The 23589-nt window shown below is 41.9% G+C and overlaps 2 protein-coding genes across 4 annotated transcripts in view; one reads left to right on the forward strand and one right to left on the reverse strand.

Moving 5' to 3' along the window:
- The window catches only part of DTWD1 (DTW motif tRNA-uridine aminocarboxypropyltransferase 1), a 30158-nt gene extending 14975 nt beyond the window's left edge, over positions 1 to 15183 (reverse strand). The window contains exons 1-4 of one of the 3 annotated variants that reach the window (XM_089670316.1): positions 15048 to 15183; positions 8547 to 8780; positions 5958 to 6101; positions 825 to 1074 (exon numbers count right to left, since the gene is read on the reverse strand). In XM_089670316.1, coding sequence (XP_089526442.1) covers positions 825 to 1074; positions 5958 to 6101; positions 8547 to 8759 — 607 coding nt within the window. In that variant the 5' untranslated portion in view covers positions 8760 to 8780; positions 15048 to 15183. Of the gene's footprint in view, positions 1 to 824; positions 1075 to 5957; positions 6102 to 8546; positions 8781 to 14804; positions 14944 to 15047 lie in introns of those variants that run through there. The other 2 variants (XM_089670314.1, XM_089670317.1) reach the window with 2 other exon arrangements.
- FAM227B (family with sequence similarity 227 member B) overlaps positions 14796 to 23589 on the forward strand; it is a 526050-nt gene continuing 517256 nt past the window's right edge. Inside the window, exon 1 of the mRNA XM_089670312.1 lies at positions 14796 to 15346. The gene's annotated coding sequence lies outside the window, so the exon portion shown is untranslated. The remainder of the gene's footprint in view (positions 15347 to 23589) is intronic.

The raw sequence follows: 23589 nt of genomic DNA on the forward strand, positions 1-23589 counted from the left end.
ACTACCTAAACTGAACTCTGGAGCGTTTGCTGTGATCTTTGAATAATGTCACCCTGAAAGCAGCTAGAAAGGTCAGGAATGCCTTGTTTTAAGGATCTTTTACTGGTTGTTAAAGATAAGGTTTAGTCATTTTTTTTTTACTGCAGGCAACTGCTTCTACTCACAAACCTCTGCGTTGTGTTCTCTTCTCAACCAAGAATTACCGCCCTTAATGGTGGTCTTTTGACACTGTTAAGGTCAACACCAGCAGCTAATTAGGAAAGTTGCACTGCTCACCCACCTTTCTGCCTCCCCCACCATTCATAGAAATCACCTTATTACATTCCTATGATGCATCATGTTCTGTGAATGGAGGAGGAGTTGCATGACAACATCTTCTCTGCCCATTCACAGAACTACACGTATCAAGTGAGAGCAATAAGACAATAAAGATGAATTCTGAGGGGCAAAGAAGACATGAGGCAGCGGGTGAGCCGTGCAACTTCCCTTCATGTCTTTATGTGTATGGTGATGTATCCCAAATTAAAAAAAAAAGTGGCACATTGTACTTACTGTAAAATCCCTTTCCATTGAGGGACACAGCTCCTTCCCCTATCAGGGAAGCTTTTGCCTTTGTTGTTTTTCATACTGTATAGCAGGCAAATTATTGGAAGGATATTGCCCAGAATATCTAATCCTACTGTAAATGGCAGTATACCCCGTATCACCTAATAGACATTTATATATATATATATATATATATATATATATATATATATATATATATATATATAAATAAAAACACACACTACATAGTGAAATTCCACATTATGTAATTTTTATACCTTGAAGTCGTTCATCTGATATGATTTTGTTAGTCTGATTCCATGTGCTGTCAATAAATACAACTTTCTTCAAACAATCTATATGCTTGCTTTCAGACACTGCATCTTTGTCAATGCCAATAGCCTTGTTTTCTAGCTTTGAACGTTTGAGAGAAGGTTCACAGTCTTCTTTGGGACTACTTTGGCCAGTCAGGCATTTCAGGCTTTCTCGAAGGGAGACAGAATTTGGACTCGGGAACACCAGAATTATCTGGAAAATGATACATAGTAATTTATGTATAAAAACCTTGGAAGACATACCAAAATAATTTAAAGCATAACTGCAGTGGGGTTTGTGTTCTTGGCTGCCTGGGAGACATTTTATTTATTTATTTATCGAGTTTATATAGCGCCAAAGGGTTTGCTCAGCGCTGTACAATAGAGGGGGGGACAATACATGAAACAGTACAGTAACATCAAACAGCACACGAGGGGTAAGAGGGCCCTACTCTTTCGAGCTTACAATCAAGGAGGGAGGGGGTAGATGTACAGGAGGAAATGGCTGTGGGGGATGGAGTGGTAGCAGGAGGGAAGGGACATCAGCCCAAGCTTGAAGACAACCAACACTTAACTTTGCTGAGGTTAAACAGAGGCTCATGGTGACTATAGGGTCAATTCACTAAAGGATTCTGCATGCAATATGAAGGTCATGTGACTCATTTTTTCAGAAATACTGCATGAGATAATAAAGGAGTCAACTCATCAAAGTAAAATTTCGAATGTGAGGTAAATGCCATAAAAAAAAAAATAAATCATTTAGCCCTGGTTCATACCGGTGCGACTTCTCATGCGATTTGACAGTTTCAAATCACATGACAAGCTGCACCCTATTGGCAGCAATGGAACCAATCAGTGCAACTCTGACACTGGCGGGATCGCATGGATTTTGAAAGTAGTTTCTGCACTTTTTTTCTATAGACTATAAGTCGCACAATTTCAACGTCAGATTCAGTGTGAACTAGGGCTAAATTCAATTCACTAAAGAAGACACACAGTTATTTATCACCTGCCAGTAGGCAATCAGCATTTTAGCAATGTACAGAATAACAATGAGGGGAACTCTGCACTGGCCAGTAAATGAAATGTATACAATGTATCAGTGTGGAAATGTTCTGCCCTGAGCTCAGAAATGAAAATAAATTGTAACATTTCACCAGAGGGAGAAAGTTCTGTGCATGGAAGCAGCTCGAATGTTTTCAGTTTCATATTTCTGTGTGCATTTATTTACAGAACAATCTTCCTATGGTGCAGTGTTAGCATGTAGAAAAAAAATAAATTGGGAAAAAACACCAAAAATAACAAAACTATTTAAACACATTCGGTAAATAACGCATGTTTTTAGGTGAATTTACAACTTTTGATAGAAATACTGCACAAGTGATTTTTCCTGAAAAATGCATGCGTTATTTATCTCTCAGTGAATCGACCCATATGACACATGAGAAGCTCACTTCCATGCTCACTGACACCCACGCTAAATTTCTTAAGGCTTGGGACACGTGGCTGACCTATATCGACCACTTGATTCCGGACCGCTCCCTACTTTCGGTGTGATCAATTTACGTGGTTGTCGCTGCTTGGTATTCTCTGTACCCTTGTTCCCCCCTTTCCTTTACCATGCCCCCGTTTCCTCTTTTGTGCTTGTCACTTTCCTCTTCTTTTCCATCTCTCACATCTCTTTATTCTTCTCACTTTTCTAGTCTTATTGTCTGGGTCATGAGCAAATTAATTTATTCCTTCCCTTCCTTACAGGGGCACTTTATGACTTTGTAATTGAGGAATCCAAACAGGATCTTTATGGTTTCCTAATTTTACTGCATATCCTTTGGAGATGCGTTTTAAATTGCCTCTGTATTCATATTCTTGTACAGATGTTGGGTACTTTCTACGCCACCCTTTGTTTGGTGCACTTGTATAACCATGTCCTGTGCTACTGTTCATGGTTTGTTTATTTTTTGAACAATAGGATTTATTGAATTTTTTACAACAAAAGATAAAGACCTGTCATGAATTAGCATTCAAAACAGAGGTACAGGACCCCTCATGCGAAATCAAAATAAGAAAAAAAACACAAACGCTTGCACAAATAAGATGCTTGTGGTTGAACCCTGACAGTTACATAGTTAGTGTGGCTGAAAAAAGACAAAAGTCCATATCTGACGTGACTGTTAAATGCTTGATGCACGGTCATATTACCCCAAATAACTGACACTTCAATGTTCATTGTTTATCATTTAAAAAATGAAATAAAACATTTGTTAAACAAAACATAAACTACAGGCAAGAAGATTAATGCATGTGAACTTTCCTACCTGCCCACAAAATTTGCATGTCTTTCAACCATTCTTGTGATCTAAGCACCCCTTCTAAAAACACAGCCAGATCCCTAACCTGCAGTGAAGTTAGGCAGTACATTTTGGTCAATGACTCACCCCCAGCCTGCTGACTGGACAAAGAAGGAGCAGTAGCACACTGATGTGGTAACCTGTATGCTCCCTCCTCCTGTAAGCACATGTACAGTGCTGGACCAGTTCTATGCAAAGTAAAAGAGCCCTGATTGGCTCAGAGTGTTGACCCTCCCTCTTGCAATCAGAACCTTGCTATACAGGTAATTACTCAAAATTAAAAGCAATGCTACAGGCTATGACACACACACTTTCAGATTACTAAAGTTCAACTTTAAAGAGGTATTAAACCAAAAAGCAAAAATATGAGAACATTGCAGTTTACGAAACAGTAGATATGGTGTCTGCATTAGTTTTCTTTTTCAGCATTTTTCTCTCTGTTATCACCTGGTGATCCAGCCAGTAACACACCTCCTGTATTAGAGTGCCCCACTCTGGATGAAAGAGCACAAGGGCACATTTAGATAAAAACATTGTCAATCTGGGGAGGATATGGAAGTTGGGAGTGCTAAATGTATAGAACCACCTTTCACTGCAATTACAGCTGCAAGTCTTTTTGGGGATGTCTCTATCAGCTTTGCACATCTAGAAAGTGAAATTTTTGCCCATTCTTCTTTGCAAAATAGCTTAAGCTCTGTCAGATTGGATGGAGAGTGTCTGTGAACGCAATTTTGAAGTCTTGCCACAGATTCTCAATTGGATTTAGGTCTGGACTTTGACTGGGCTATTCTAACACATGAATATGCTTTGATTTAAATAATTCCATTGTAACTCTGGCTGTATGTTTAGGGTCGTAGTCCTGCTGGAAGGTGAACCTCCCCCCAGTCTCAAGTCTTTTGCAGACTCTAACAGGTTCCCACAACATGGTACTGCCACCATCACGTTGGTGTGTTCAGGGTGATGTGCAAGTTTTCCGCCACACATAGCGTTTTGCTTTTAGGCCAAAAAGTTACATTTTGGTCTTATCTGACCAGAGCAGTTTTCTTCCACATTTGCTGTGTCCCCCACATGGCTTCTGGCAAACTGCAAACAGGATTTCATATGGCTTTCTTTCAACAATGGCTTTCTTCTTGCCACTCTTACATAAAGACCAGATTTGTGGAGTGAACGACTAATAGTTCTCCTGTGGACAGAATTTCCTACCTGAGCTGTGGATCTCTGCAGTTCCTCCAGAGTTACCATGGGCCTCTATGCTTCTACTCTGAATAATGCTCTCCTTGGCCAGCCTGTCAGTTTAGGTGGACGGCCATGTCTTGGTAGGTTTGCAGTTGTGCCACTCTCTCCATCAGATGATGGATTAAACAGTGCTCCATGAGATGCTCAAAGCTTGGGATATTCTTTATAACCTAACCCTGCTTTAAAAAACGTATCCACAACTTTATCCATGACCTGTCTGGTGTGTCCCTTGGCCTTCATGATGCTGTTTGTTCACTAATGTTCTCCAACAAACCTTTGAGGGCTTCACAGAACAGCTGTATTTATACTGAGATTAAATTACACCCGGGTGGACTCTATTTACTAATCAGGTGACTTCTGAAGGCAATTGGTTCCACTAGATTTTAGTTAAGGGTATCAGAGTAAAGGGGGCTGAATACAAACACACGCCACACTTTTCAGATATTTACTTGTAAAAAATGTTGAATCATTTATCATTTTCCTTCCACTTCACAATTATGTGCCACTTTGGGTTGGTCTATCATTTAAAATCCCAATAAAATACATTTACGTTTTTGGTTGTAACATGACAAAATATGGACAATTTCAAGGGGTACGAATACTTTTTCAAGACACTGTAATCCAAGTTCAATAAGGCCGTGTTTAGTTACGTGTTGAACTGACAATTTATGTACATTACTTCTGGATGTTTTCAATATAGTAAGAACTGCCCATTAAAGAAAAAAAATGAAAGGAAAACTAGAGGCTTTCAGAAGGCTCCTTCAATAAAAGTCAAATGAACAGAGCAGGGCCGGCAGGACCACCCAATGATTGAAATTCTCTTAGTCTATCATCATCTTAAAAGTCACTGGATCAGCATAATACCAAGGCAATTAGCATTTTAAAGTTGAAGTTTAGCTAAAAAACATTTTTTTCTCCACAGCTTTAGTTACTTTACTTACCATTAATTAAGAATGTCTCACAATGTGAAGACTGCTGGATTCTGTAGAATCTTCACTGCAGGGTTGCCCTGTCCTCTTCCTGTTGTTGAACTTCCAGCGGTGTGGAGGTTAACAGCTTTGGGTCTCAGGGCTCAACTGCACTAAAGATGATCCGATGGTGGCACACTGCCTAGTTCCCTCTCCTCCATGGAGAAAGTTATTTCACGGACTACACTGCCTGTAACATTATCTGTGAATAGGGGGTGAGAATTTTCACACAGATGACTCTCCCCAATTGATTGTTTTTGGGGTTCACACAACTCTAAAATACCATGAGATGAAGAAATAATCACACAAGCTGCATGTATGTTGTTTCCCCTTTGCACCCACTACAGATAGCTCTGAGTCATACAAAATTTGTCAATCCATTGCTTCCCTTTCTAATTCAGCTACTGGCTGGTGATGAAAGTATATGATCTGCATATGGAAAAAAAAATCAAAACACGCACACACACACACCAGATAAAGAAAATTGAGGATATTTAGGAAAAAATATAAAACCATTTCAATAAACTTAAATGTGCAATACACACCTCATGCTTGTGATTGTCATAATCTGGAATACAAGGGTAAGTGTATACAGTGACATCCTCATATGCTAAAAGTTTAGCATGAACAGCTGTGCTTTTTCCATCAGTTTCATTAGGGTGTTTAATAATGTCAATTTTCACCGGAAGCTGAATGTAAAAAAACAAAATCACAACTTACTGGATTTTTACAACTGCACAATATACATGTTCAAATACATTCTAGGCAGCTGTATATAGTGCAAACTGTGCTCTCCTGCTTGCAGACAGCAAGACTCTACAATCTATGTAGGAAACATAAAAACACAGAACAGCAAGCATATCAACATATGAAAGTCTTGCACTAGGTTTACACGTCAGCCCATTCATTTGAAAAGGTTGCTGCACCTTTTTAAAAATGCAGTCGCAGGGCTTCGCTTTCCGAAACCAAAAAACATGCTGCATTCTCAGATGCTCGGGGGTGCCATTAAGAATTAAGAATTAATGGCAGCAGGGTGGGTTTGATTAAATCAAATCCACTTTAAATTACAATTTAAATCCTGATTTAAATCACTAGTGAAAAGGCTCGATTTAAATCATAATTTTTAAAGAGCAACTGTTATCTCTGTCCCGCAGCGGCTCCTCCTCTGACCCGCTGTTGACTCACCGACAGTCCCATTCACTTTAATGGGACGGCTGGTGATGCGGTAGTGACACAACAAGGTAAGGGATGTGGTGGCAGCAGGTGAGTGGATGCCAGCTAACATGCGCTACTATGATGGGCCTAAAATGACAGGCGCTCTTTAAATGTAAGGAATCCGACTCATTCCTGCTGGTAGTTAGAATCTTTAATATTTGAAGGTTTCCTTTTTATAATAATAATAATAAGCTGTCAGGTTAGTAAAACAGTGATATCAGAACCGATTTTAGGTTAATAGGTTAATCACACATAGCTGGAGAATTACTCAAATTCTTTTGTTTCATGTTTTTCTCATGGTTACGCAGTGCATGTTATCTCAGCTTGCAGAGCTTGGATCCATTGAATGAGTTTGCCAAAAATTTAAATATTGCAGAATATACAGCCTCACGCTACATAGCTCAGCTCCATTTCATGCTGAATAACCTAAATTATCACTGTATCTTAAATAGAAAACTTATCTTTAGATATATTTTTACTCCAAAAACATTTTATTGAATACATTTGATAAAAATAAAAAAAATCTGATTTAAATAAAAAAATCCAATATTTAAAAAAAAAAAAAATAGATTTTTATCCACCGTGAATGGCAACCCCACACATCTGCAAAACCGCAGGAAGGTTTGGCTGTGAGAATATGTGCAATTTAAATGCTGTCCTACACCCACAACAGTGTGAACCTTGCCTATAAAAACTTATAGTCACTGTTTAAAGTGAGCCTGTAGAACATAGGATTGTAAGGCTTTGACTTGGCCTTCAATTGTACTTTCACTCAGACACAAATGCCAAATGACAAAAACCCAAAATATACTCACAGCCCTACTGCAATGAGCCTTGACAGAAAAAGATGTACCTAAATCTGGCCACAGACAAATTTTTTTTGTATTCAGTCAGCAAACTGAACAGAAAAAATTCTAACAGATTCCTTCACTCATGCTATACAGAGTGGATGGACAAGTCTACTGCTGCGGTGATTGTATTCCGGCAGCCAGCATCAGCAGCTGCCAAAATACCCGAATATTGGCTGCATCTGTTTGAATGCAGACGCTGCTAGGCCAACAATTTAGCATCCAGCTCCTTTGGTTTTTCAGTCAAAGGAAGTCTGATAGGAAGGTGGCAACAGGACCATCTATGGAATGAATTTCCGCCAATTCATCAAGCATTGGACTAAATTCACATAGTGTATGACTAGCTTTATCCTTTGACTCATGCCCTTATAGTATGGAGAATCCACCAAGAAATGGTGGAACTGCAAGATAAAACATTCTTCCAAAATGGTAAGAAAGCTGGCAGTCTAAAATGAACTGTGGCATCTAAATAAACCCAACAGATGTCATCACATCCAGGGAATGGACGGAAATCTTGTTTGGATGAGTTGGAGATGAACTAAAAAAGCCCATGGCACAAATGCGCAAAACAGCACTTCTCGGCGTATATTACACTTCACAAGCCTGTTGCTAATCTGACAGAGCCATATGGTAGAGTAATGCTCAGTTTAAGAAGCTGGTTTAGATTGTGCATGAGGAGCGTGAAGATCCACCCGCTACATAGTGGTGACCCAATTTAAAAATCTGATTTTATTAAGATCGGTCTTATTGAACAGTGCAAAGGTTGGAGTGTCCAAGTGAACACTTCCGCCTAAGTGCCACCTAAGGCAACTGATTCAACTTGCCTCATGGCAGGAATGGACTTGGGTGTTGCTTCTCAGACTGAAGCTTTTAGTAAATTCTACAATATTTGAGCTGTACGTGATAAAATCCATGTGCCAAATAAATGTAGAAATGTTTTCAGAATAACCAGAGTTGTCCTGTCAGAAAAAGGAAGGGAATGTATTGGGAGATATGATTCAATAGTTTAGATGCACAGTATGCATCCAATTCTCTATTTTTTTTTGTTGTGACAGATAAGAGATTGCCTACCTTCACAGATGGGATTTCACCTGTTGGTACACTTTCCACTGGTACGTAGCAAGTATAACAATAAAACATTCGGGAGCTGTTACACTTTGGACATTTTGATCTTCCCTTCTTTTGGGCTACTTCAAGCACTTCTTGAGAGGAGACTTGCAAATTTTTCAAAAGGTAATTTTCTGAGGATCCACAGATATTTTTCATTTGTTTGTCAGTTGACATTATTCATACAATGCATTTGGCCTACAACATGAAAGGGACAAGTAAGGCACAATTTTAGTGAATGGCAGCAAAAATAAAAATGCACTTCAAAGCAAGACTTTTCCATAGAGGAGATGACAACCAATATTAGAGAAACCTGAAAGCAAAAGTGGGATAAAAAGTTCTACCAAACCCAGCAGCAGCCACACATAACACACAATTCAGTAGTAGCAAATTATTTTAAAGCCGAATTCCAGGTATGGATTTATTTTTGTATAGCTACATTAGTCCAGTTTGCACCAATGTAAGTATACATATGCCATACCAATGGGAAAGTAGAGAATTACTGTAGTAGTTGCAACTATTACAGTGATTGCCACTGTCTTCCCGGTCCTGTGCAGAGCAGTTGTCTTTCTACATAGTGAACAGAGGGGGGAACTCACTTGACCTGGGTGTCAAACACAGGATGCCTTACAGGGGTAGGTAAACTTTGGTCCTTCAGCTATATCAGAACTACAAGTCCCATGAGAGATGCAGGACTTTGACAGCCAAAGACATGACTCCCAGAGGCATAGGCATAATGGGACTTGTAGTTTTGTAATAGCTGGAGGGCCACCGTTTGCTTACCTCTGCCTTACATCTTTCTCAATGAATACAAGACGTTCTCCGACTGGACAAAGTGAAGAGGCAGTGCAGTGATCTTCACCTCACCCAATCAGGGAACACTGTTTTCACAGAGGAAAAAAAAGGTGTTTTGCAAATAGCACCTGTGCCGAGCAAACAACCACGTGTTCACTATGCACAGGACCTTAAGACAGCGGTGATCACTGTGATAGCGCCAATTATTACAGTGATTTCCAGATTTCGCAGCATCCCACACCTGCACCTTGTGTTTTTCACCTGCATAAGATGCGCATTGATCATGGAGTTTCATATTGTCATGTCCTGTACACACAGCCTATAGTATAGTAAATCTTCACATACCTGTGTCAGCAGTTTCTGTTCAAACATGAGGCATGCAGCATGGCACTGCACAGGTTAATGCATGATCTCTGTCTATAATCTAAGAACTGACACTTTCTGTGAAGAAACTATATATCCCACAATCCCTGGGTCTCTCAGTCTAGTGCTCTTCAGGTGAGAGCCAATCAGTAATTAGATGTGGCACAGACCAAGCAAGCTCAGCAAATAGAGAGATCACAATGCAGTCTTTCATCACATTAGCACTCCAACATATGTGATCCAACACAGACATTAACTGGATGCTATGTAATCCAAAACAAGAATGTTCCCAGTCTGCAGTGGTGAAAAGTTACCAAAAGTGGCCCAAGGAAGGAAACCCGGTAACTGGGTCATGGATGGTTACGGCTCACTGATACACGTAGGGAATAAAGGCTGGTCCATGTAATCGGATCCAAAAGAAGGGGTACTGTAGTTCCAATTGCTGAAAACGGTAAAGCAGACCCCCCCCCCTTTTTTTAAACTTCTGCTTACCGGATGGTGTGTTCGGCAAAGTTAAGATAATCATCCACCCAGCTCATCCAGATTTGTCCTGCCAAGATCCTCTTCTATTCTCCCACTGATCGAGTCCTGTGCTGCCGTGTTGTGTGTGATGTAATTGAGGGGCTCACTGGCTCTTTTGGGTTCAGCTGGCAGGAATCACGATGATGTACTGCTAGACCCACCCCCTCCTCCATCGTGAGGACTATGCTCCATCGTCCAGTTCTGAGGCTCACAGCCCATTGGCTGTGGACACACATATGCACACCACGTACAGTGGGGCAAAAAAGTATTTAGTCAGCCACCAATTGTGCAAGTTCTCCCACTTAAAAAAATGAGAGAGGCCTGTAATTGGCATCATAGGTAGACCTCAACTATGAGAGACAAAATGAGAAAAAAAATCCAGACAATCACATTGGCTGATTTGGAAAGAATTTATTTGCAAATTATGGTGGAAAATAAGTATTTGGTCAATATCAAAAGTTCATCTCAATACTTTGTTATATATCCTTTGTTGGCAATGACAGAGGTCAAATGTTTCCTGTAAGTCTTCACAAGGTTGGCACACACTGTTGCTGGTATGTTGGCCCATTCCTCCATGCAGATCTCCTCTAGAGCAGTGATGTTTTGGGGCCGTCGCTGGGCAACACAGACTTTCAACTCCCTCCAAAGGTTTTCTATGGGGTTGAGATCTGGAGACTGGCTAGGCCACTCCAGGACCTTGAAATGCTTCTCACGAAGCCACTCCTTCATTGCCCGGGCAGTATGTTTGGGATCACTGTCATGTTGGAAGACCCAGCCACGTTTCATCTTCAATGCCCTTGCTGATGGAAGGAGGTTTGCACTCAAAATCTCACGATACATGGCCCCATTCATTATGTCCTGTACATGGATCAGTTGTCCTGGTCCCTTTGTTGAGAAACAGCCCCAAAGCATGATGTTGCCACCCCCATGCTTCACAGTAGGTATGGTGTGCTTTGGCTGCAACTCAGCATTCTCTCTCTTCCAAACACGACAAGCTGTGTTTCTACTAAACAGTTCTATTTTGGTTTCATCTGACCATATGACATTCTCCCAATCCTCTTCTGGATCATCCAAATGCTCTCTAGCAAACTTCAGACGGGCCCGGACATGTACTGGCTTAAGCAGGGGGACACGTCTGGTACTGCAGGATCTGAGTCCCTGGTGGCGTAGTGTGTTACTGATGGTAGCCTTTGTTATGTTGGTCCCAGCTCTCTGCAGGTCATTCACTAGGTCCCCCCCGTGTGGTCCTGGGATTTTTGCTCACCATTCTTGTGATCATTTTGACCCCACGGGGTGAGATCTTGCGTGGAGCCTTAGATCGAGGGAGATTTTCAGTGGTCTTGTATATCTTCCATTTTCTAATTATTGCTCCCACAGTTGATTTGTTCACACCAAGCTGCTTGCCTATTGCAGATTCAGTCTTCCCAGCCTGGTGCAGGTCTACAATTTTGTTTCTGGTGTCCTTCGACAGCTCTTTGGTCTTCACCATAGTGGAGTTTGGAGTGTGACTGTTTGAGGTTGTGGACAGGTGTCTTTTATACTGATAACAAGTTCAAACAGGTGCCATTGATACAGGTAATGAGTGCAGGACAGAGGAGCCTCTTAAAGAAGAAGGTACAGGTCTGTGAGAGCCAGAAATCTTGCTTGTTTGTAGGTGACCAAATACTTATTTTCCACCATAATTTGCAAATAAATTCTTTACAAATCAGCCAATGTGATTGTCTGGCTTTTGTTTCTCATTTTGTCTCTCATAGTTGAGGTCTACCTATGATGTCAATTACAGGCCTCTCTCATCTTTTTAAGTGGGAGAACTTGCACAATTGGTGGCTGACTAAATACTTTTTTGCCCCACTGTATCCCAGGAGGCACAGTGAGCATTGTGCAGGTGGTAAAAGGTAATGGTAAATAAAAAACAAAAAAATAAAACAAAAGCACTATTTATGGAGAGGAGGGACCCTTATTTAGAGGGTAAAGACCTGCTTTAATGCTGGCTCATATAGAAAAGTCTCAGAACACACAAAGTATGGCAGTTTGTTGTGTATGGAGCTGCGTAGCTGCAGACTGGTCATGGTGCCCATGCTGACCTGTGTCCGCAGTCAAAAGCACCTGCAATGGCTATGTGAGCATCAGAACTGGGCCTTAGAGCAAAGGAAGAAGGTAGCCTGGTCTGATGAATTAATTACTTCAATACCGGGCACTTTTAACCCCTTCCTGGCCAGGCCAATTTTCAAAAAAAATTCTGAAAATTTTGAAAAAACAAACAAACCCCAAAACACTTTTTTTAAATTTTGAAAATAAATAATCTTACTTCATCAGTTTAGGACAAAATGTGTTCTGCTACATTTCTTTGGTGAAAATAACCCAAATCAGTGTTTATTATTTAGTCCAGGGTCTTCAAACTGCAGCCCAAGGGCCAGATGTGGACCTTTGCTAGCCTTTTGCCTTTGGGGCACTATTCCTCCCAATGATATGAGGTACTATTCCTCCCACTGACACGAACTATGAGACACTATTTCTTACACTGATACCAATGATGGGGCATTATTTCTGCCATTAATACCAATGATGGGTATTAATAGGAGGAATAGTACCGCATGTTTATTTTCACTGATGCTGGGCCCATGACATTCTCTACACCCACTAGCCACAATCCGGCCCTCCTAAAGTTTGAAGGACAGTAAACCAACCGTTTGTTTGGAAATTGGAGACCCCTGATTAAGTCTGTAGGAAAGTTATAGCGCCCACAAACTATGAGATATATATCTGAAAATTGATCAGTGCTGATGTACTGACAGCCTATCTCATTTCTTGATGTCCAGAAATGCCAGGATAGTACAAATACCTCCAATTATTTAGTAAGAGGCATAGTGAGGTTTTCTAAGTTGTAATTTTATTTTTATCAGATTTTTTTGGGAAAATTAAGAAATTAATAAAACACGTTTTCACTTTTTTTTTTTAATTTACTGTCAACAATGCAGTACAGAGTAATAATATAACTGGTATGGTGGTGATCAGGGAGGCTGACTGGTGACAGTATGTAAAAAAATTTTTTTAAGTTTATTAAATTTTTTTTAGCACTTTTTTCCTTTTTTAAAAAACACAGTGTGATCAGAGCAATATAATCTTACCACAGTAACATTGTACTACTCTTGGGAAGTGATCAGGTTTTTTTTTTTTATTTTACACATTATGATTTCTTATGTCATTGAATTTCACTGGTAGAAGCAACAATTTTAACTGAATTAAACTGATTCATTCGGTGTGTATTGTTGTGATTAGCTGTGATTGGCCACAGCTAATCACATGGTACAGATGGGATGTGATTGGCCATATGATCACTGTGATCAATCACAGCTAGCAACACAACTGTACACAATGAATGGCATAAATCAAAGCCATTCATTTTTTACAATTGTCAAGTTACCCGCTGTAATGTGTCACAGCGATCACATGGTAGCAGCAGCGGCATGGTCACAGTGATCACATGGTACTGGCAGGAGCCCAGTAGAGTGATCTGTCATCGGTTGTGTCTGGTGGACACAGACGGTGACAGATCATGCAACAGCGTGGCCACACACAAGGCACATTTAGGGATGAAGTCATGTGACAGAATGACGAAAGTCCTGTCTGGAGGTCATTTTACAATAGGACAGGCAGAAAGTGGTTAAAGAATGGTTTGAGGAGCACAAGGAGTTTGAGGTGTTGACTCCAAATTCTCCAGATCTCAATCCCATCAAGCATCTGTGGCAGGGGTAGGCAACCTGTGGCTCTCTAGCTGTTGTGGAACTACATTTCCCATGAGGCATTGCAACATTATAAAACTGACAGTTACAGCTATGACTTGCAGAGGCATGATGGAACTTGTAGTCCTGCAACAGCTGGAGAGCCGTAGGTTGCCTACCCCTTATCTGTGGGATGTGCTAGAAAAACAAGTCTGATCCATGGAGGCCCCACCTCACAATTTACAGGACTGAAAAGATGTGCTACTGAAGGTTTGGTGTCAGATAGCCCAGCATACCTTCACAGGTCTAGTGGAGTCCATGTCTCTGGGTTATGGTGGCCGGCACTGGTTTTGTAGGCAGATCAATGCAGCTCAGTGGACATGGTACTCTAAAACATGGCTCAGACTCCAATCACACGGCGATTAGTCACGCTCTTAATCCCAGCAGCAAGAGTCTTGTGATCCCTGTGGCTGGGCATCCTGTACACTGCAATGACAGGCTGTTGGTGGTGGCTGATCTTCAATACCTGTGGTGACTGTGGCTAACTGCGCACAGCTGTGCATTCTATCTGCTGGCATTGACAGTGTGGATAAACGCCTGTGTGAACGCAGCCTGGTACCGTACATTTGGTATGAGGAGGACAGACATGACACATCTCCCCAGTCCCCATAGAAACAAGTTCTTCATGTAACCATCATAACAACCAGCAACCCCTCCACAGACCTTCACTCTTCTGTCTGGAAATGACAAGGATGGGAAAGCCACCTTGTTACCTGGAAATAAAAGCAGCCAAAGTTACCGGCTGTACACACAGACACACCTCACCACAAATCGTCCGACCTCTCAGGTTGCCATGCAGCCCTCGGGACACAGGAAGTGCGGGGTCCAGAAGAGACCGGAAGGGGCGGAACAGGGACTCGGCACACGCTGTCTGTGGTGAAAGGTGTCAGGTGTCGCCTCACAGCCTCTTCCCCGGAGTACAGTGTGTGGTACATAGGGCGCTACTCACAGACAGTGACTTGTGCAGCCCGGGCCTAGGAGCTCTGTGTAATGTGTCACTCACCCAGGAGGCAGGCAGGAAGGAGCCGGTAACAGGTCTGTGTGGTGGCGGGCTGTCTGGTCACACCGAGCACTCAGGTGACGGGAGGATCCGTAGGAAGGAGCAGTAGTAGCCGGGGACACGATTAGATGTAACACCGCCGCTTTGGTTGCCAATAGCAGCTGTAAACAAATAGCCCTTGCGGAGCTCCGAGGACCCCATGTCCGTGTCAGTGTTTCTGTGGTCACCTACCGGCTTCTAGGTGACGAGTCCACTGATCACAGTGTTATCACTGAGGAGGCGGCTGTACACAGACCACTGAGGTAAGGGGCATTAGAAAGAAGACAGGGACTGTGGGAGTCCCTGCACACAGACTGGGGGACCCCACATACAGAGAGACTTTGGGGTACCCGGGGACTCTGCACACAGAGAGACTATGGGGGACCCCGCACATGCACAAAGGAATTGTGGGGGATCCTGCACACACAGGGATTGTGGGGGGTCCCCACACATGCAGAGGGAGACTATGGGGGGGGGACCGCGCGCAGAGGGAGACTATGGGGGGGACCGCACGCAGAGGGAGACTATGGGGGGGACCGCGCGCAGAGGGAGACTATGGAGGACCCCGCAGACAGAGGGACTATGGAGGACCCCGCAGACAGAGGGACTATGGAGGACCCCGCAGACAGAGGGACTATGGAGGACCCCGCAGACAGAGGGACTATGGAGGACCATGCACACAGGGACAGACTGTGGGGGACCCCGCACAGAGTCTATGGGGGTCCCTGCGCAAACAGGGACTATGGAGGACCCCACACAAACACTGCTCAGGGGGTTTCATACAGCGTATACAGTATAACTTTGCACAACTTTAATTTATAGTTTTGGATAGAGTGGAGTGATTAGAGCCCCTGTTAGGTTTTTATTGTTGTCTGTGGGGTCAATGCACTAACCATTATCGCATGCGACATCTGTGTTTTTTGGAATTATTGCACGTCATAATAATAAAAAAAGTAAATTTATGAAAGTAAAATATTGTGACATTATGGCTGTCTGCATTGCATTGGAGAACAGGTGAGATATCTGGAGTCTTTTTAAGGTTCTAAAGACCATGGATTTCTCATTAAAGAGAGACTGTCTCTTATGTAATAAAAAAAAAGGTGTATATATAAAAAAAAGAAAAAAGTTTAAAAAATTTCAGTTATACCCAAGCACATAAAATCCCCCCGAAAATACAACTCGTACAGTACAGAGGGCACAACTTTGTTTTTTAGTTTTGGATAGTGAAGAGGGATTAGAGCAGCTGTCGGGTTTTTATTGTCTGTGGGGTCCATGTGATAATGATTATCGCATGCGATGTCTGTGGGTTGTTTTTTTTTTGAACTATAGAATATAATAAAATAAAGTCAATTTATTAAAGTAAAATATTGAATTCAGCGTAAATACTGCAAAAAAATGAGACAAAGACAAAACTTTCACTTTTGGTAGCGTAAGGGAGGGCAGCTTGGCATTGCATGCCATTATTAAGCTTGTGATCTACCAGAACTCCCAGATCCTTCACCATTGATTCCCCCAGTTGTACCCCCCTAGTATGTATGATGCATGCATATTCTTAGCCCCCAAGTGCATCAGCTTACATTTATCAACATTAAACCTCATTTGCCACATAGTTGCCCAAATAAACAGTACATTGAGGTCGGCTTGTAAATTGAAGACATCCTGTATGGACGTTATTCCACTGCACAGCTTGGTGTCATCTGCAAAGACTGAAATGGGATTTTTAATCCCAGACCCTATATCATTTATAAATATATTAAAAAGTAAGGGTCTCAGCACTGAACCTTGGGGTACACCACTGACAACCCTAGACCATTCAGAGTATGAATAATTAACTACTACTCTGAATACGATCTTTTAGCCAGTTTTCTATCCATTTACATACAGAATTTTCCAAGCCCATATACTTTACTGTACACATTAGCCGTGTGTGGGGAACTGTGTCAAACGCTTTTGCAAAATCCAAGTATACCACGTCCACAGCCACCCCTCTGTCCAAGGTTCTGCTCACCTCCTCATGAAAAGAAATCAGATTTGTTTGACAACTTGGGGTTGATTTACTAAAACGGGAGAGTGCAAAATCTGGTCCAGCTCTGCAGAGAAACCAATCAGTTGCCAGGTTTTATTGGCAAAGCTTAATTGAACAATCTGAAGTTAGAAGCTGATTGGCTACCGAGCACAGCGACGCTAGATTTTGCACTCTCCAGTTTTAGTAAATCAACCCCCTTCTGTCTTTCATGAATCCATGCTGTCTGTTGCTTAAAATATTTCTTTTCCAGCCAGAACTCATCTATGTGGTCTTTTATTAAACTCTCCAGTATCTTACCAACTATAGAAGTTATACTAACAGGTCTATAATTACTTGGTAAAGATTTTGACCCCTTTTTAAATATTGACACCACATTGGCCTTACGCCAATCCAGTGGTACTATGCCAGTCATTAAAGAGTCCATAAAAATGAGAAACAATGGCTTTGAAATGACAGAGCTCAATTCTTTAAGGACCCGTGGGTGTATGCCATCCGGTCCAGGTGCTTTATTCACCTTTATTCTGTCTAAATATTTCTGGATTACAGAGCTGAAGAAGGTATTTAATAAATTTGCCTTCTCTTTGTCCCCAGTCACCCACTCTAGATTATTTTGTAAAGGGCCTACATGCTTGGACCAGACCTTGTTACTATTAATATATTTGAAGAAATTTTTGGGGGTTGGTCCTGCTATCCTTTGCAATCTGTCGTTCGTTTTCAATTTTTGCGACCTTTATTTCCTTTTTCATATTCTGTTATACTCTTTGTAACGTCTAAACAATTATAGCGTACCTTCATTTTTATATTTAATCAAAGTTCTTTTCTTATTATCCATAGCTTTTTTAACTTTGGCTGTAAGCCACATAGGTTTGATTTTTAGCCTTTTAAACTTGTTGTCCATGGGAATTTATTTTGCAGTGTGTTCGCATACAGTCTTTTTGAAGAACTCCCATTTCTGTGTTGTGTTCATGAAATGTGAACAAAGCACATCCTTCTATAATGTGTACTCTCATTTCTCTCCGCTACCCTGTTTCTCTGCTATCTTCACAAGTCATTTCTGACAAGTTTCCCTGACACCAAGAGGTAAAAAGTGACAGGGAGGGTACTTTGGTACACAGCCTGTGATTGACAGTATCAGCTCTGTTCCTGTGTGCTGTGTGAAGGGGAAAGGGGGTGTCCCTTTCCTCCAATCAGCCGTCAGCTCTTTTCATTGAGCTCTGCCAAATGTAACTTCAGCTCTTGTCTCCACATTTCTGAAAGCTCAGAAAAGCTGTATAAATTCTGGACTGACTGGTAGAGAATACTTCAGATAAACAGGTACAACTTATGAAGGTGGATTTGTTTCATCACTGGATATCACCCGAGGCCAGTCATTTTTACTGGGTATATGTACAGCCACTTTCAGTTTGTAAGTATATCTAAATATCTAAATCTGCTAGTATATTTAATGCTACCCTCCTCCTGCCACCCCCAACTAACAATACTATTGTCTGCTGTGCCCCCCGTACTCATTCATCCAGAGTGGGGGCACCATAATACATTGTGTTACTGGCCAGATCACCAGGTGAAAACAGAAGGGAAAAAAAGCCTAAAAAACAAAACATCTAATGATTGGTAAGCTGCAATATATTACACTTTTGGTTTTTGGTTTAATACTGATTGAAGCTGAACTCCAGCTAATGTTTTATAATCACTTAAAGCAAACAGTTTTTTCATGTTCAGGATAAAGGTTTTTCATGAATAAATAAAAGCTGATCAGTGTAAGCCCCCCTACCAGTGTTGAATGGTTAGTCCCATTCCTATAAACTGATACATCTGGAAGAGAGCTTGTTGTTTGAAAAACAACAGACTTACGAACCCGGTCACCAGATGAATTAGAAGAAAAAAAAATGAATTAGCCTAAAAAAAAAGGAAACTAATGCAGACATCACATTTAAGAATTGGTAAGCGGCAATACAATACATTTTAACTTTTGGGTTTAATATTGCTTTGACTACAGTTTAGCACTTCATGAATGGAGCTGACCCACCTACTATGCTGAATGATGGCGATCATCTCCAGCATGTGCCTGCCACTAAAAATGAGTGCTATCAATCAGCCCTCACTAAAGTAGAATTCCAGGTTTAATTTCACTTTAAAAAATACTTGGGCCGAGCTGTAATGGACTGTAGTAGCATAAGCTACATGCAGTAAATGGCCTTGTGTTCTGGTAGCAGTACGAACAACTTACCATCTGCATCTGGAAGCAGAGAGAGTTGGTGCTGGAATTAAAGAAAGTGTATCAATGACTACCAATATCAATCTCAGGAACTGTATCACTTGGCTACCAAAAAAAATGATATTGCTCCAGATTGTGGTGTCAGAATAAAGGAGTCAGTTCACCAAATTAAATATTGAATTAAAGGGAAATACTGCACTTTCGGTAATGAGATAAATCATTAAAGTCAATTCACCAAAAAATTTGATATTTGATTCAGGGTATTGGGCAGTGGATCTTTTAGGAATGTACAAATAACAATGAGGGGAACTCTGTGCTGCTCAGTAGGTTTTAGATTCTATGCACACTAGTGTTCTTTTAAGCTCCTGGAAGCTATTAGCATTTTTTATGCTCCTAGAAGCTAAATATTGTCATCCTATATGTCCATGCACACTACTTTTAGGCGATTTGTGTTTTTTGACCTTCATCTAAGAGCAGGAAAAAAAAATTTTTGTAGAATTTTTTGGAGCTTTTTTCCAGCAGGAAAAAAACACTACTATTCGCTTTTTTTCAAACTTTTTTTTTTGTTCCACATATACTGTAAAAAGGCTAATAAAACACTAACGCTCCTAAAAAATACTAAAACGCTACTAAAAAATGCTATTACCAGTGTTTTTTATCCAGCGTTTTTTCCAGCATTTTTTGAGCTTAAAAAAACACTAGTGTGCATGGAGCCAAGAAAGCAATGTATCAGTGTGCAGATGTTATGCACTTAGTTCAGGAATGCAGGTAACATTGTACTAGACTGCAATTGTTCTGTGAGTTAAGACCCACTAGAATGTTTTCATAGTTTCAGTTTTTCTGTGTGCCTTCATTCACAGAACAATCTCCCTCTGGTGTAGTGTTAAATTGCAAAAAAAAAAAAAGAATGTAAAAATGACACCAGATTTAAGTGCTGCATATTGCAAAACAAATATTTAATGCACTTGTTATATAAAGCAGGTTTTTTTTTTTTGTTTGTTTTTTTTTTTACTTGGCTAGACTGCCAAAAAAGTCTCTCACATGTGGGGATATACAGTTGCAAGAAAAAGTATGTGAACCCCTTGGGATTACGTGGAGTTTTGCATGAATTGGGCATAAAATGTGCTCTGAACGTCATCTAAGTCACAACAATAGAAGAACACAGTCTGCTGAACATAATACTACACAAACATTAGATGTTGCCATGGTTTAATTGCACATAACATGTAAACATTCACAGTGCAGGGAGGAAAAAGTATGTGAACCTTTGGACTTAATAACTGGTTGACCCTCCTTTGGCAGCAATAACCTCAACCAAAAGTTTCCTGTAGTTGCAGATCAGACCTGCACAACGATCTGGAGTAATTTTGGACCACTCCTCTTCACTAAACTGTTTGTGTAGCAATATTCTTGGGATGTCTGGTGTGAATCGCTCTCTTAAGGTCATGCCACAGCATTTCAATCGGGTTGAGGTCAGGACTCTGACTGGGCCACTCCAGAAGGCGTATTCTGTGCTGTTGCAGCCATTGTTTTGTTGAATTACTTGTATGCTTTGGGTCATTGTCCTGTTGCATCACCCATCCTCTGCGGAGCTTCAGTTGGCGGACAGATGGTCGTACGTTTTCCTGCAAAATGTCTTGATGAACTCTGGAATTCATTTTCCCATCAATGACAACAATCCGTCCAGGCCCTGAGGCAGCAAAGCAGCCCAAAACCATGATGCTCCCTCCGCCATGTTTTACAGTGGGGATGCGGTTTTGATGTTGGTGTGCTGTGCCTTTTTTTTCTCCACACATAGTGTTGTGTGTTCTTCCCAAACAACTCAATCTTGGTTTCATCTGTCCACAGTATATTTTGCCAGTAGTGCTGTGGAACATCCAGGTGCTCTTTTGCAAACTTCAAACGTGCTGCAATATTCTTTTTGGACAGCAATGGCTTCCTCCGTGGTGTCCTTCCATGTACTCCATTCTTGTTTAATGTTTTCCTTATTGTAGATGTGTCAACAAAAATGTTAGCATGTGCCAGAGATTTCTGTAGGTCTTTAGCTGACACTCTGGGATTCTTCTTTACCTCATGCAGCATTCTGTGCTGTGCTCTTGCAGTCATTTTTACAGGACGACCACGCCTAGGGAGAGTAGCAACAGTGCTAAACTTTCTCCATTTGTAGACAGTCTGTCTTACCGTGGACACATGAACATCAAGGCTTTTGGAGATACTTTTGTAACCCTTTCCAGCTTCATGCAAGTCAACAATTCTCGATCGTAGGTCTTCTGAGAGCTCTATTCTGCGAGGCATGGTTCACATCAGACAGTGCTTCTTGAAACCAGTAAACCCAAAACAGGTGTGTGCTTTTTAAGGGCAGGACAGCTGTCAGCAACACATCCAATATCATCACACTGATTGGAGTCAAGGTTGGCTCACTCCTGGCTCCAATTAGCTCTGGGAGAAGTCATTAAGCTAGGGCCTCACATACTTTTTCCTCCCTGCACTGTGAATGTTTACATGTTATGTGCAATTAAACCATGGCAACATCTAATGTTTGTGTAGTATTATGTTCAGTAGACTGTTCTTCTATTGTTGTGACTTAGATGACGTTCAGAGCACATTTCATGCCCAATTCATGCAAAACTCCACGTAATCCCAAGGGGTTCACATACTTTTTCTTGCAACTGTGCTCGGGAGAAGTAGCAAAATGTATCTTGGTGAGTAATTCCACATATACCCATTGCTTGTGTGAGCAATAAATCATTTAAACAATAATAGTAGTTGAGTGCTGCCTAAACATAATATACCATCATATACAGTGTTTCATATACCGTATTTTTCGCTCCATAAGACGTGCCTGACCATAAGACGCGCCTAGGTTTTAGAGGAGAAAAACAAGCAAAAAAAAAAATATTCTGAACCAATGGACTGCAGACATAGTACAGGAAGTGACCAGAGACTGCGGACACAGTACAGGAGATGGACCAGAGACTGCGGACACAGTACAGGAGATGGACCAGAGACTGCGGACACAGTACAGGAGATGGACCAGAGACTGCGGACACAGTACAGGAGATGGACCAGAGACTGCGGACACAGTACAGGAGATGGACCAGAGACTGCGGACACAGTACAGGAGATGGACCAGAGACTGCGGACACAGTACAGGAGATGGACCAGAGACTGCGGACACAGTACAGGAGATGGACCAGAGACTGCGGACACAGTACAGGAGATGGACCAGAGACTGCGGACACAGTACAGGAGATGGACCAGAGACTGCGGACACAGTACAGGAGATGGACCAGAGACTGCGGACACAGTACAGGAGATGGACCAGAGACTGCGGACACAGTACAGGAGATGGACCAGAGACTGCGGACACAGTACAGGAGATGGACCAGAGACTGCGGACACAGTACAGGAGATGGACCAGAGACTGCGGACACAGTACAGGAGATGGACCAGAGACTGCGGACACAGTACAGGAGATGGACCAGAGACTGCGGACACTTTACAGGAGATGGACCAGGAGACTGCGGACAGTACAGGGGATGACCAGAGACTGCGGACAGTAGGGGATGACCAGAGACTGCGGACAGTACAGGGCATGACCAGACACTGCGGAACTTTAGGGAGGGAGGGGGAGCGGGTACCTGAATTTGACAGGTACCCGCTCCCACTTCCGCAGAGTTCTCCTTCCTATACTGTGACACGACTTTGACAGCCAGGTACCCACTGCTCATGCGCGAGAAGCACTGCGCTTTGTGAATGGCCCGGCGTCTTTTGGGACCTGTCGTGTCCCAGAAGACACCGGACCATTCACAAAGCGCAGCGCATGCGCAGTGGGCACCCGGCTGTCACAGATGCCGGGGCGGGAAGACTACTGTGCTGGACCGAGGAACAGGTGAGTTCCTGCCGCAGAGAACAGCTGAGTGGCCGGCCCGGTATTCTGACATGGTGGCGGCGGAAATACCGGACCGGCCGCTTTATATTCACTCCATAAGACGCACTGACATTTTCCCCCCTTTTTTTGGGGGAAAAAAGTGCGTCTTATGGAGCGAAAAATACGGTAATTCCTCATAAAGTCCATTCACTGTGAATAATCGTGTGACTGTGCTGTAATCCTCTTAAGTGCTAGAAAAACACACACTGTTCTTCCCACCAGTGGTACCCCTCACTCACCATCTAATGCAATTAATGGGAAAAATCCTGATGTGGCTGGCACTTGTAGTCCTCCACGATGTGGCTATATCCCTTTAATCACGAAGATGATCATA

The sequence above is a fragment of the Staurois parvus genome, unplaced genomic scaffold, assembly GCF_062004578.1.
Source record: "Staurois parvus isolate SC_StPar_1 unplaced genomic scaffold, SC_StPar_1.0 ptg000089l, whole genome shotgun sequence".
In the NCBI taxonomy this organism is placed as follows: Eukaryota; Metazoa; Chordata; class Amphibia; order Anura; family Ranidae; genus Staurois; species Staurois parvus.